Source organism: Poecile atricapillus, chromosome Z (assembly GCF_030490865.1).
Source record: "Poecile atricapillus isolate bPoeAtr1 chromosome Z, bPoeAtr1.hap1, whole genome shotgun sequence".
Lineage (NCBI taxonomy): Eukaryota > Metazoa > Chordata > Aves > Passeriformes > Paridae > Poecile > Poecile atricapillus.
This window is the reverse complement of record NC_081289.1, coordinates 9296732-9312475: the sequence shown is the minus strand read 5'-3', so window position 1 is coordinate 9312475 and position 15744 is coordinate 9296732. Positions and strand designations below refer to the sequence as shown.

Sequence of the window (15744 nt, the reverse complement as noted above, 5' to 3'; positions counted from 1 at the left end):
GCTGTGGCTTTACATGGCATGAGACAGAGTTATTTAGAACATGTTCACTCTCCAATTTACATCCCATATTTCACAAAACCTTAAAAAATGCCTTTGGCAAGATTTTAATGCTGTACCTCTGTTTCTATATAAGCATGAGGATATCTCAACAGCTTTAAAGAGGAAAAAATACATATTTTCTTCCTGGAAATATCCAGGAAAACAAAAACCTCTTAGTCCTTTTAAACTTACTCCTAAAAATTTTTGAACAAAATTTTCAACCAGTCCTAATGTAATGCTACTTATATGAGAGAAAAAAGCAAAGATGAGATCTCTGTGATTAAGACCTGGCCTTGGAACTGTTTCCTAGGACAAAAGCTCTGGAGCTCTAGAAGTTAAGTGTATCTTACTAAACACCTCCTTATCACAGAGTTCAGGGTTAGCAATAATCCTTTTGGACAAATCTGATTTTCAAGGAAGATTTTCAGTTTTACCTCAGAAAGCTGTAGTGGTAAAATACAATTACGTATGCTTAGAATAATAAAAGTTTCTCGTGAGAATTAAAGTGCTCAGAGAGACAGTTTTTTAACCTATTGCCAGTGATATTAAGAGCTGTTAAGACTCAAAAACACCCTTTATCTTGCAATTAAGTTGATTCATAGAATCATAGATCTATTTGAATAGATAGCTATAAGAATTATACCGTGTAAAGCCCTTTTTCTGAACAAGAAATGAGTAGGCTCAGTACAACCTAGGGTGTGTGAATCTCAATATGTGCTAGGGATAGGAAAGGAGGGAAAAATAAATGACAGCTTGTATTGTAAGACATTTTAACACCTACTTCATAAAATCTATGTGTTGCTTCACAAAACCTATATTTGATGGCCATATGTCAGTGAAAATGCTCACCAACATAAAACTTTTAAAGGCTGCATGAGGGTGGGATATTCCTGTTTTGTATGTTATCTGAGGAATTCATGTGAGCAATGTAAGCTATTAAGTGTCACAGAAGGGCCATGCAATACCTTCTCTCAGAATCACAGAATTGTTAAGATTGGAAAAGACATCCAAGATGATCAAGTCCAACTGTCAACCATGTTCACCACAAACTATGTCCTCAAGTGCCATATCCACAGGTTTCTTGACAATTCCAGGGATGATGACTCTACCATTTCCCTGGGCAGCCTGCTCCAATGACCACCCTTTCCACAAAGACATTTTTCCTAATATCCAATCTAAACCTCCCCTGGCACAATTTGAGGTTTTATCCTCTTGCCTAGAGGATATGAACTCATTGCATTCATTTGATCTCATGAAAAAATGTAATCTAAATCAAAACATAAGAATATATCAGGATATAACCTAAATCAATCAGTAAAAATGACAAATGAAACAAGCATCTGAAGACCTTAAAGATTTGAACTACATAAACTTTGTTAATAAAAAAATGGAAATGGGAGGGTACACTAAGGTAAACTAGATGTCAAAGTTGGCAAGCTTGAAAAGTAGACCATGGTATTTTTCTTTCTTTCTCTAATAAATGAAATATTCTAAGTATTAAATTGATAAAGTCTAGCTGATTTATTCAATAATTTATCACAGACTGTTTGGATTATACTCACCAACCGAAAAAATGTCAACAGGATAATGGAATTATTTTCTTCAACTTTCCTTCAACTACTAAGAGAAGGGACTTTAATTTGGGTGAGTTAGAGCAGGTAAGGGAAAATAAGACTAATCATTTTCCTTTTACATTTTTTTTCCACCAACAGGAATACTTAAGGTATAGATGTTTTCAATTATATTTCAAATGTCAAAACACAACCTGCAAAATTAATACTGAATTTTAGAGGAAAGTTAATCTAATTTCATCATCAAATGATGATGAATACAGGTTCAACAGCACTTCAGCTGAATGTAGCTGGATTTGGAGTAATCCTGTAGTTGCTATGGGAACCATTGGACAGTATGATTAAATTATCAATCATTTATAAAACTAGAGGCACATCTAATTTGAAGCTTACTTGATCTTGGTGTTGACTTAGTGGTCGAGAGTGTGACAACTTCTCTGGCAGCCTTCTGTCAAGGATGTGTCCATTCTCCAAACGAGGCTCTCTGGGCTTGTCAAACCAATCTGTTTCTTCCCGACGGAGGTGATAGGCTTTGAAAACCAAGGACAGGTCAAATGCTCTGGTCCAGGGCTGGGCAAAGGGCAAGAATGTGCATTGTGCATAGCAAACATGCAGAGTGGTTACTCACTGGCCATGCAGCTAAAGCAAAGTTAGGTGAGACTTGAGACATTGAACTTGAGCATTATTTAGCTGTGAGACAGCAAAGGGAGAAGAATCCCTATGTCAGAACCATGGATAATAAATACAGAAGAAATCTACCAAGTGCTATAGCCACATCCTCCTTCTGGCAGCTGAGAAATACACTGCAGATTTTACATCTCTTTAAAATATATGCTGAGAAAAATTTAGTCATATTATTTATTTTGCAGCAGACTGAGAAAAAAAACCCCAAACTCAGAAAATCAAATCAAAACCCAAAATAACCAGCCCTCAAAATGCAAGCTCCACTAATTCTCAAATTTTTGAACTGAATATTGTTCCAAATATTTTGAAATAATCTAGAACTACATATAAGAAAATTATTTCTTTATGAAATTGATATCAAACCAAGATATTTATGAAATTTCTTTATGAAATTGATATCAAACCAAATCAAAAAAGATAGGAAACCAACCTAGTTACTGAAATCCTAAGCAGCAATATTACAGGTGTTCTCATTTTTAATTCCATCCCCCGATTTTGCAGTATGAACCTTTGCGTATGGATTTTTAATGTTCTGTCTGCAAAAATTCTATGAGACTAATATCCTGTTTGCAACAGTAAGTGTTGTACTATTCATCTTTTGGGGATCAAGTAATGCCATTTCACTGGAATCAGTTTGCAAATGCATTTATTTATGCTTACTGACTATTGGGTCAACTGAGATTGATGTCACTCCACTGGGATGAGATTCATCTCCCGTTTTCATCTACGCTGCCAATCAGTGTAAACCAATGCATTGCTCAGATAATGCAATGCAGAATGTAAGGCAAGCTTGAATTGTATGCTTTATTAAGCAAGATAAATTTGGAAATCAAAGGAAGACAATATTTGTTTCAGCAAAACCACAAGGAATTTCAAACCTTAAATAAGATCAGTTTTTGCTGTAGTAATAAGAGTGAATGCACATGACACAGAAAAGAATTTAAAAGGAAAAATGGTAGTGTTAGCAATCTTTCCTATTTAGTTGTGAAAGTAAACATTATCTATTTGGTTTAAGAAATAATTTTTAAAAAATGATTATGGGAAAAAAGGAAATTGTGCTTTTTCATTACTATTTTCTGAAAATTTTCCAAAAGGAGGATAAATATATACGCATGACCTTTTTGAAAAGAATATGTTGCATGTGGTAAATCCAACACTCTATATTATATTAAGCCTTCAGAAAATTTTTAATCTTGATTTCAGATATTATGCAGTCTCTTTTTGACTGTGCATAAACTTAATCTAACATGAAAAGGTTTATTTAATATTATTTAGATAAGCATATATGAAACATTATTAGAGGTTGATGCTTATCTTGCTACTGATCAACTTGCTATTGATTAACTGCTATCAATAAATCATTATGATCTAGCATGCAAATATTTCATGCTTTACACATTTATGGCAGGTGACCAGTACCTGCACGAAGCAGGCTCATTCATAACTCATCCTGATAGAACTTCTTTCTGAAGCTTGCATGAAGAACCTAATACATAATCCTGACCCCAGATGCTAATGCTGGCTATCACAATCTGTGTCATCATCTTAGCAGATGAAAGAATGATTTCTTTTTTCCTCCTGCCTCATTTGAAATAACTTTTCCTGGATTACTTCTCTCCAAAGTGTAGAATTCCATACTGCAATTCAGACCAGCCTACTTTCTTTTTTTTTCTTTCTTTTAATCAAACTGTGATGAATGTGTATATTTTATTGAAATTTAAGAAGTTATAAATGTATGTGTATAGAGACACACACACACACACCACACTCACATGTACATACACACTCCATTGGTTTTGGCTTTCACAGCTGGGATTTGTTACAGCTGGAAACCTCACAACAGCCAAGATGAACCACTGACAGTCTTAGAGAAGTCATCCTTTTATTCTAAGGCTAACAGAATGCAGCCAGATGGTTCCACCCAAACAGATAAACCAGCTGTGATTGAGCTCCAGGCTGTGGGATCCAAGAAAATCTGAGAAGCAACAGCAATCACTCTAAATCACACAGATGAAAAATTACAAGGAATCGGCTGTGTTGATATCTTGATGACTTGATATCTCAATTTAAAATTTCTAAACTCTGTCGAAGAATTGCCAAATTAGCATATAAAAGAAAAAAAAAATACTTGAGGTGAGAAACGGTACATTTTATGTCTTCTGAACAGCAAGGGCTCTTTATGTTAATAAAATTGAGTACTAGCTTCAGTGTTCTTGAAAATTAGTATCTTCAGCATACTTAATAATGTGTGGAAAGTGGCAGCTGTGGGGTTGACAGAGATCTATTTGCTGGATCAGAGTTTTCACAGTACTGGGAACCCTGAAAAAATTCCAGGTGTTTCAAGATCCCATAATGCTGTTTATTTTTAAAGGGCAGCTCTGGATGTTGTGCTCTTTTGACACTAAGACTACTTTTTTAACCTGTTTGAAGTTTGAAATCCCAGTGTAAGCACTAATTATGTCTTGAAGCACAGTTTTAAGATTTGTTACAGTATGTACTTAGTCAAAACCAGGTTTGGACTCAAAGTCCTATTTGCATTCTCTTCCAGTATTTGTTATGGGTGTCACTTATAAAAAATGAAAAGAAAGTCAAGCATGTCTCTGAGTTAGAACCAAAGAAAAGAAATTTAAATTTGACATTTAAACTTAAATTAATTTTTAAAAGTCTCTTAAGATGATAAATCAATCTGTATCACAAGAAGAGTTTTCCTAAGACAGTACTTAAGATTGATTTCTTTTAATGAAATCTCATCAAGACCATGCAGCAGTTGCTTAAAATAAAGAGAAGCTGCAAAGCAAATTGTGCTAAAAGGTCAGATGAAACATGTCAGAATAGCTGTGCACTGTCAGAGCATCAGATCACTACAGAGAAGATTGCAGTCCCTAAAAAAGAAGGCCATTACTTTCTGTAGAAATGCAATTGCTTCTTTTGAACACTTTTTATCTTACACCAAAATTATTAATTACTTTCAATACAGGTTACTTGCTATTAGACTGCATATTTGAAAGTAATGTCATGAAGTGTTTTGGTTTCCCAAGAAGTAGGCTACTTGTGAAGACAAAATTTGATAGGAATTAGAAAAAGAGGGCTGAAAGGGGAAGCCCTGAGTGACATATCAATCTAATACAGAATATGTGAATTGAATTAGAATACTACTGAAAGGGTTAAACTAACTTAAAAATAGAGACTGATTTAATACTGAAATGTGTTCAGCTTGAGGTGCTACATGTATGTCTTGTACAAATATATATGAGAAATATAATGCACTGTATGGCAGGTACATAATTCCCTATTCACATTCCCTGTTCATATGAGGTAGAATAGAATCAGATTGGATTTTTTTTGGTCCAGGTTGGTTCTCCTTAGTTTTCAGGAGGAAAAGTCCTGTATCTTTCACAATGTGACTCTAGAATGACCCATGAAAGTCACAAGCTGAGAGGAGACAAGACAGCATCTGCTTATTTTGGAAGAATGATATGAGTTGCAACTCCAGAAGTTCCTCTCAACTGCTTTCAGATTTAATTATAGGACTCTGTGTAATAAGGATTGAAGAACAATAAAAACAGTTAAGCTTCTGATAAGTAGCAAAAAAGGTGATGACCATGAGTCTCTCCAGAAACACAGAGTTTATCAGGGGGTTATAAATATCTAAGAAATATGAAGAGAAACTTAGAGAACAAAGCCCTTAGTATGAAGTATGAGAAAGGCAAATAGATCATTTTTTCTAATGCTTATGAAAGATTCAGCATGTGTAAAAAACCAATAATGCAATAATGAACGGAGGTTAGTAGAAATGTGAAAAATAAACCATACTACTTCATAATCATGCAAATGTGTCTTTTGAGACAATCATTGCCATTTACAGACAATAGAGCGCATGCAAAGTCTCTTTTATTGTGCAGTAAATACACATAAGAAAAAGTTAAGGGAGCGCATACAATTTTGAACATATTCATTTCATTTGCCTTAAACTGTCTTTCTGATTTTTAAACAATTTAGAATAAATTAAGTCTGAACTGACTCAAACAAAACTGATACATAATTTGCAATTATTAAGTACTCAACATCAGTTTAACATTCTGCTGTACTTATTCAGAAGCAGCATTTTTAATTGCACTATTTATAATACATCAGAAAGGTTCCTTTCATGAACTTAAGTGAGATGAACTCTTGTGCTTATTTGGCAGACGTGTATGGGGTGCATATAAAACCAGCTACACTGCATAATCCATCAACAGAAGTAAAATACTTTATGTAAGTTTATTGAAGGATGAGATTGTCTTGCACCATTCAAATGACAAATTATCTTACATAATCACAATTCTGATTGCACAGAAGTCCACATGACAGGATGCTTTCAACAAACTATATGTAGAACGTTATTTTGCTATCACGTTAAGCTCTATATGGTTCTAACATATAATATGTACTTAATGAACAGACTATTTCTATATAAACACAGATCTCAATTGGTGCATCGGGAGATGGAATTATAATTTTTTTCAGTTCTATCATGAAACTTCATGCACATAAAGTTACTGGAGTTTTTTAGAGATTTGGGAGATTATTTCCAAATCCCAACAAAAACTATTGCAAGTAAGTTCAATGATTCACAGTCACTGGAGAGAGCTGCACATAAAGACTGATGGCAGAGTCTGTACTGTACATGGAATGTTCTACACAGTATCATTGAAAAGTAGACATGAACAAGTGAAAAGGAAAATGCACAAGCAAACCAAAAGGAAAGCAAATCAACAATAATATAGTAGCATGCTATAGTAGCTTAACACCATCCAGAAACTGTTAGGGTAAAATAAAAAATATCAAAAAAGACAAAACAAATCAACCCCCAAAAATGTAGATACACAGAAGATGCACCAAGGGACAGAAAAAGAACAAGTCTTTGAAGTGTAACAAAAATCAGACACATGCATAGAAATGAGGATTTGTGTTGTGATAGTAAGATACCAGTCTGAGGCCTAATTTACCTTCACTGTCTGACATGGCATGCTGGAAGTCATCCATGATGAAGGCTATATCTCGATCATAGCCTCGAGTCCGTGACTCCTCCCTCATATGCTGCTGGACCTCAGGTAATGAATGGCTCGATCCAAACTGGTCCCTGGTATCTGCAGATATTGGTGGCAAGGGTCCGGCTGCCGCTCTTGCCATTCCCATTGGCTGTCCAACAGGACTTAGTGGGCTCTCCTCCTCTGAGTTCTGCGCTACTATTGGGATCCTTCCCCTGCTTTGGCTAATAGGTAGACTGGTGGGTTTAGTTCTTCCAGAAGGTGCTGCATGGCTAAAGGAAACATCTAAAGGTTCAGCTTCTTGGGCTTTCAGTCTTAAAGAAGAACTGGAAGAATCCCTTTTCAGTGACAAATCAAGCCCATACACTGAGGAGGGCCTAGATGAGGGCCTAGATCTACTACCACTGCTATAAGACTTGTCTGCTTCGTCTTGTAGTGTGGCTCTCATTGTTGGACCTAGTGCAGTCCCAAGGCCTGCTCCAATGGATGACGTCAGTGGTGACCCCATGTACTTCTGTTGGTCACTGATGTTTTTTCTAAGGCCATAAGTGATATCATCCTGAAGAAGCCTTGCCCTAGTAGTAATTCCCCCAAGTGTTGAAGTGCTAGAAGTCATATAGCTTGAATAGTCAGGCTCAAGGTCTCTGCTTTCTTGGATAGGTGAAAACTTTGTTAGTTTGGGGTCTATCAAGGCTTTCTTGTGTTTTGACTGCTTCTGGTAAAGGAGGGCTGCTGGGAGCTGCTTAGCAGCCTGTTTCTCAAGAGTAAGCCTGCCTATGCTATATTTCTCAGATTTTGGAAAATGCCTGTAGCTGCCCTCTCCATGGTAATACTGTGACAGGCCAGCCAGATGATCGAGACTTTCTGCACCTCTACGGAACTCTTGCTTTATCTGGTGTTTCAGAAGTTTGAGCTCATAAGGGTCCTCCATTGGGTCTTCATCAGCTTTAACATAGGAATGTAACCTAGAGGAAGTCTGTAGTGGTGCTAGGAAGTCTGACACTTCTTGTGCTCTCCTGGCCTCAGTTGTGCGAAGAAGTCGATCTGTTTTGGTCAGATCTTTCTCATGGAGGCTAAAACTGGAACCAAGAGCTCCTGTTCCTTTAGTAAGTTCTCCTATATCATCAATCAGCACATAATTTCGGGGCGTATGGTGGTGGTCTATATCTGCATAGAATGAATCTGCAGATATGCTTGATATAGGGCTGCTCGCTATGCTGTTTCTCTCGTCTAGTCCTATCCTTAAGTCCAAGGTGGAGTATTTACTGCCCAGCTGGGAAACTGCATAAGTATTGTCAGTTGAAACTGGTGCTATCATGAGAGGCTGATTGCGAATTACATCATAGTTTGTTGTTATCTTAGGCTCCAAATATAATGTGGTCTGTCTTGGCTTTGGCTGTATCACCATCATCTGCGATGGGAGCTGATATGATGGCTGTTGAGATGGTGGAGGTTGAGCCTGTGGGGTAAAGGACATAGTAGCTCCTGTCTGGAATGCTGTCTGGGTCTGATAGGGTGAAACCTGCTGGTGATACAAAGGCTGCTGTTGTTGGTAATGTGACTGCTGTGTGAATTGAGTTGGTGCTTGAGTTGGAAGGGCAGGAGATGAATACTGATATTGAGCATATGGGCTTGTAGCAGGGGCAAACTGTGTTTCTGGCTGGGTTTGTGGTGGTATAAACTGGTTAAATTCTGTCTGGGGTGCAGTACGTGGTCTTTCCAAGCCATGTTGAGTTTCTATTCTGGTTGACCTGGTATTATTAACTTCACTGTCTGACATATAATCACGTTCTTCTGCTACTCCTTGGAGATAGGCACGCTCTCTCTTTTCTCTTTCTTTTAGTAGGGCTTCTTTCCTCCTATTAATGCCCATTTCCAAGTATCTCAACTTGGCATCTATTTCTTTTTCCTCCTCATCTAGCTCTGCTTGCTTCTTCCTAAGCTTGGCTGATTCACGTTCGACCAGATCCAATTCCCTGTCTATATCCTGAAGAATTTTGGCTCTGGCCATAGTGGTGGTCCTACAAATCCTTCTCCGTGAAACTGATCCCACAGAAGTATATGGGGACTGAGTTCCTGCTGCTGCTTCCTCTGGAGGTGGATTGGGAAGAGTCCTCTTCACCTTCTTTTGAGTGCTGGATGGAGTCATGCTTGAAGAACCTTTTGACTGCAATAGAAGAAACAAGATTGAATCACTATTCTGGAGGGAAATTAATCATAAATTATTTATATTTTTTTTCAGGGTGTCTGTTTAACTTAGCCACATACTTTCCTTAAGACAGAGAAAATTTTGTATTTGTGATTAAGCAGCAAAAAATAGAAAGGAAAATGGCTATCAGTCTGCTAAAGATGAGCAATCTAATGCAAAAATAAGGGTGACGCTCACTAGGACTTTGTTTAGCCTAAGATTAAAAAACATACCTTATATTCTTAAAATTGAATAAATGGTAATTTAAAAGTTTTTTTTATTTTTTTAAAATTTCTGAATGCTTATACATAAACATATTCAATGCATATGTGTGTGGGAGGGGAATATATACACATATATACCTCCCTTTTATATAACATTTAATTTAATAAAAAAATCTGTATAATTATAAATGTACTTAAATACACATTCATATTTAAATTTACATATAATCTCTATGGTCGAATAAATGACTCTGAGCCAGACACTGAATGCATACCCATAAGCTATAACTTGTACTGAAATCCAGACAACAAAGCAGAACATCCTAGTGACAAGACAAGTAGTTCTTACATGATCATTTTTGCCTTATATCTGATGCTATATATATATATATTTTCAGGGGATTTTCTTGCCTCTTACAAAACTGGTAAGCTTTCTTCAGTTCACTGAAGACTTTCATAAATGAAATTTGTTCTGTTTAGAAAGCTACAGTTTAAAACTTAAAAAAAATTAAGCAGTGTAAAATGATAGGAATTTAATTCTGTCTAGATGTCCAGACTTCCCCACAGTTAATGGTAGAAGAGTGATTCATCCTGATGTAGAACTATCTACCTTAGGCTGATAATTAAATTTTGAGGTGCTAATCTCTCTTCATCAGCTAGGAAAGTAGGCAATGCAACTGGTTAGATGCAATTCAGTTTGCATCCTACAATACTAATGTTTTGGGTTTATTATTTTTTAGTTTTGAAGTTTAGACTCCCACGCAATGTATAGAGATTAAGAGGTGGGACCTGAATGGTTTTGAAATTGTATCCTATCTCCCTAATAGCTTCTTACAAATTTTGCCTTAGCAAAGGAAAAGAGATTGATCTACATACATACACTGAAAGAAAAGAAAAATCAGCTCAGCCATTACATAATGCAGATGACATGTTAATACCATATAGAAACATTTTAGCACAGTTTACTAAGGGCAGAATAAAAACAATATTTATCAAATTGACTCTCCTGCCTCTGCAGAGAAGGACAGCATTTCTGCAAGGATTCTGCAACCTGCTTTTAGTTAAACAACATATTTCTTTAGAAATAAATTCTACTTCACTCAGATAAGATATAAATAATATTAATTTTAAGTAGGAGTTTATACATCAGTATTATCTCAGTTTATTTTAATATGGCATCAACAAACTGTACAAGTTTTTAAGAAGTATTAAGAATTCTCTTTTGCTGCTCCTCTATTACCTAGCTTTAAAAAATTATAATAATCACATTGTTTGCCATGGATTTTTAAGGAAATGTTCACTACCTTTTAAAGTGCCATGTAAGCTCTTTCATTCTCTTTATCTAAATTCCATCAACTTTTGCATGTTTCAGATTTCAATAAAAGCAATTTAATCTTTTCAGCTTCCCATGGCCATGTCTCAAACCCATGTTGTGCCAACAAATCAAAGAAGCTAATTTTATCTTGCTCAGCATGCACTTATAAGCAAAGACAAATTAATCATCTACAGTAGGTCTAGTTGGCTGATGTTTTATATTGTAAAATCAGTGTAATACCACTGTTATTTCCCCTGCCTGAACTGAAATAGGAATCACAGATGGTGAAGAAGTCACAGATGGTCATTGGTATTGGGAAGCACTATTAATATAACAGTCATTAGAAGGTCTACAATACTTTATGGAATTAATATTTTTCAGATAATAGTTAAGTTGCTGATGCATAAATCTCAGTGTCAGATTACTGTGCATTTTAACAAAAAAAATTGTTTTTAAATCTCCTTGCATATGAAGAAACTTAGACTAACAGATATTATAGGAAAATGTACCATTTGTTTTTTAAAAAGTATTGATAACCTCTCATTTTTAGCTGCTATTCTCACAAAAGGAAGACTTAATTCCTTTTACTTGAGATTTATACTGACACAAGAAAAAGAAAATTAATACTGTAATAAAACACGTGTCTGTTTCTTGTTCCTGGATATTTCCATCATCACTTATGTTAGCATGCTACCTGTGAGCTGTCTTAGTAGGTTGAAGGGAAATTCAACTGCAGTATTTTGACAGACAACTTTAAAGTGGCTGTTAGTAGTATTTGCATTTCCTTTGAATTTGTTAAATAGCATGGAAAAAGAAAAAAAAAAGGCAAGCTACGGCTGACCTTTGCCAAATTCTAATCTCTTTATCAAAAAGAATTGGGAGTGGAAAGGAGTAATTGTGCTGTTTAGTCCTATCTCTATAATTTTGGTAATTGTCTCACATTTATAGTGGTATGCTCATTTCATACTTGAAGACACCAAAGGAAAGATGGGGCAGAAACCCTTATGAGACCACTCTGGAGCCACATAAACCTATCAAATACAAGCAGGCATTCTGAGACCTTACAATCACTGGTTAAAGGTTAAGTTAGATGTTAGACAGGCAACCTTAGCAAACTCTGACTGAATAAACAGTGAATTTTTCTACTATATTTTACAATGTTTTCCATCTTATTTCTAGTCAGTTTACTTCTAGAAAACAATTAGCATCCTCATTCATTTTTAAAAATAATTTTTTTGTTTAGCAAATGATCATTCTAAATGTTAAGTGTAACTTCCAAGAACTAGAAGTAAATTATATTGTTTTTTTCTTTTACCATGATGCTCATATAAATGTTATTACTTTATGGCTGACCCTTGTATGATTTTATACTAGTCTGGGATATCCCTTCAGGGTGGACTTAATGGTAATCAGATCTGCTGCTGAGGCAAAACTGACTTTGTTAAAATAGGGCCAAAGCTCATGCTTGAAATAAAGCTACAGAGATGTTCTCCCCAATACTACAAACTAAAGAACTGCGGTACAAATATCTTGCCCTTCCACCACCACTCCTTAAGTCTAACAAAGTTTGGAAATAAACATAGGAGGAAGTGTCCTCAGTCTTGCAGTTCAGTGACAAGATAACATCACAGTAAGGAAGGCAAAAGACTGAGCTGAAGGTTGCATGCAAACAGACTTAGCAAAATCTTGCTTTTCTGCCTTGCCAATACACATTAGTCTTGATGTGAGTTATAGTCTGAGCTTGAATTTATAGAGGTCATCTGGACAAAGGTTTGTGAGTACTGTTAAATTGTGTAGTGACTTTGGAGTAACTCCTTTGCAATGATCATTCTGTTCCTTGTGAATCTTTCTAAAAATACCTTTTTCTACCTATTTTTGTCTCTTTTAATTTGAAATCATTGTTGACAAAGCCAGCAAGACTCTGACCCACTACAAGAATCCTTCAAGTACTAGGAAATACTAATATGTTCTGCTGATTTTTTATCATTTTGAAAGAGACAGTTTACTTTGGGGGACTGACTAGCTCAGGATACCTGTGATAAATTTCTACCTCTAAACAGCGTGTTTGATTCTAGCTATGCAATCTTTCTTGTCCTCTTCTCAAATTGGTTTTTGAACATGATGTGCTGCACTCCATTTGGGTAGCCATGTTTGGATATTAGTTTCATTTGCTCAGAAGCTCAGCTTTCACACTTGAGCACACAACTCTTGCATACTTCTTTCATGTTTTGAATTTTACCAGTAAAAATGTAATCCTTATTATTCATTCCTCTTTTAAAATTTTCTGTGATCACAACACAAACTTCAACTTCTTTGGTCCTCTTTAGAGCCGACAAAATTAGTCTGCACTTACATATATATTTTTGTATAAGCAGGGAAAAGTCCTGAAAATAATTTGTACAATATGTATGCATATTGCAGAAGCCAATTACAATTGTGATGACAGCATCTCGTTAGTCATCACCAGACTCTCTATACAATAGACACAGTGATGTCAGACTACTACAGCCTGTGGTGCTGTGAAAATCAAAGGTAAAGTGGATTAGAGATGAGACTACTCCTCTACCACAATCCCCAGAAGACTCAACAGCATGGTGAAAATCCTATTCTATGCCACAGAAGAACCCACCTTTTGCAGGGCTAGGCTCCCCAAAACATTTGACACTAATTTGCAACACACTTTAAAAGTCAGCAGAAAAGTAGCTGTATTCTGTTTTTTCTGCTACTAGAAAAACAATGCAAAGAATATTTTTTTGTCTTCAAACAAGTACCATGCAGTCAATAAACTCTATCAGAAAACTCAGGAGTACAATAAGGTTGAGAGATGAATGCTGATGTGTTAATGAAATTGCTGGGAGTAAACTGTTTTCACCGGGTAAGATGTCAAGTATTGGAGGGATAGAAATTACTCTCCCATTCAGAAAAAAAAAAATCACCTAGGGTTGGGACCAATGCAGATCATTAAGGTGAAGCCTATGCTGTAGCCCACTTTCCAGTTCTCACATCTTGGATTTTTCATGTAACAAAACCCTTCCCAAACGCAACCCCTACAAAGCCCCAAAATGCACAGTTGAAATTGCAATTGTATGATAGCTGTTCTACTCACAAAGGGTTGGAATGTGTTCCTCAGTTGCTCATTGTTAGAAATGTATCAGAAGAGCCAGAAATTTTGGCAATTCATCATTTCAACCATTTAATTTTCTACAATGAATTCATGAAAATTTGTTATCATTCATTAAGGACTTCTCAGTAATGTAACAGTATCTTTAAAATTGCTCTCAAATGAGACCCATATCCTAAAGAGACTGACATAATACACTAGGTATTAGAGTACTTCATCTTAAGTATGGAATCCTTAACTACATCTTCTTATAAGTGCAGAGGTCCTGAACAATGTTTTGTAACTTGTCCTGTGCAAAGAAAGTTTTTCATATGAGTTTTTATGGACACTTCTGGACTCAATATCTATTTTGTGGAAACTATTGATGAGAAGGGGCCACCTATGTTAACCCCTGGTTAGCAAACATTAGAGCAAGAGTACTGAAAAGCTTTTCTCCACTGGCTAAGGCTGATATAGGGGCACTTCTATAGCATGAGGAAACACAGAAGGTGGGACCCTTCAATGAAGCCACCTGGTTAAGGAAAGCAGATGAGCTGTGTATGGTAAGGCAGACATATAGGAACATGTATTTAATAAAAGCTGGTCTCATCAGCAGTGTGAGAATGGAGTAATACATGCTCTGAAACAAATTCTAACCAATAGTAAAAGCTTACCATACAACCAGGACTGCCTTGGCTCGTGTGCCATTGCTGGCGAGGGTAGTAGAAGATTAATTTGATGAGATGAATTTGGCTGTGTATCAGGGAGTGAAAGACCCTGCTTCATGAGTAATATACTAGAGCTTTCCTTCAATGTAACTCTTGTCTTTTTCTTTTCTGCAAGTATGTTGCTCTGGGGACTGAGCAGTCAGGCAGAAAACTAAGTTTCTAAATCACTGCACAGCAGCACTGAGATGCCAGTCAGTCTGATTTTCTCTAGGTTTTTTGGTTTGTTTTGGTTTTTTTCCTCCTTTGGAGGCCTCTAAAGACAAATTTCTTTTCCATTAACACCAATATACAATTTTTAGAAATAGTCTATTCTGAAACAATAAGCATTTTTCAGTTTTTTTGCTTTCCTTCATGTCAGTCAGAGTCATTCATTCCTGAGATAAATACTTTTGTACTTTCTATCCCATTACTCCTTTCATTTTCACTGTGAAATTGTTTGAAATTGCCATTTTCACTTCAAATGCAAGGAGGACAGCACAGTGCACTTCCTAACAGCTGACGTGACGTGAGATACCAACTTCTATCCTCAGTTAAACACATAAAAGCTCATATGCTTCTTTTGATCTTGAGACGAGAAGGGAGAAATTCAAAGGAAATTAGATATGCAAACTACAGACAGATGTGCCCCTTACACTGTGATGTTCAAAGAGATCTAAATCTACATTTCATCTACTTTATGAGAGCAGACGTAATAGTTGTTCCCAGTTGTTTGCACAGAAGACAGTTTTACACAGACTAACTATCTGTGATTCACTTGGAAAAGGAATGACAGATTTGCCTATAAAAGGTAATGGGGCAATTCCCTTCTCAATTTCTAAAAATTAGAAATAACAGTTTAAATCAGCAGTAATGCACCATCGAAAAA

General features: G+C 36.0%; 1 protein-coding gene across 1 annotated transcript in view; it reads right to left on the bottom strand.

The window, feature by feature from the left end:
• Positions 1-15744, bottom strand: part of LOC131572759 (protein piccolo-like) — a 309016-nt gene that overhangs the window by 123564 nt on the left and 169708 nt on the right. The window contains exons 8-9 of the mRNA XM_058826081.1: positions 7283-9491; positions 1986-2140 (exon numbers count right to left, since the gene is read on the bottom strand). Of these exons, the coding sequence (XP_058682064.1) occupies positions 1986-2140; positions 7283-9491 (2364 nt within the window). The remainder of the gene's footprint in view (positions 1-1985; positions 2141-7282; positions 9492-15744) is intronic.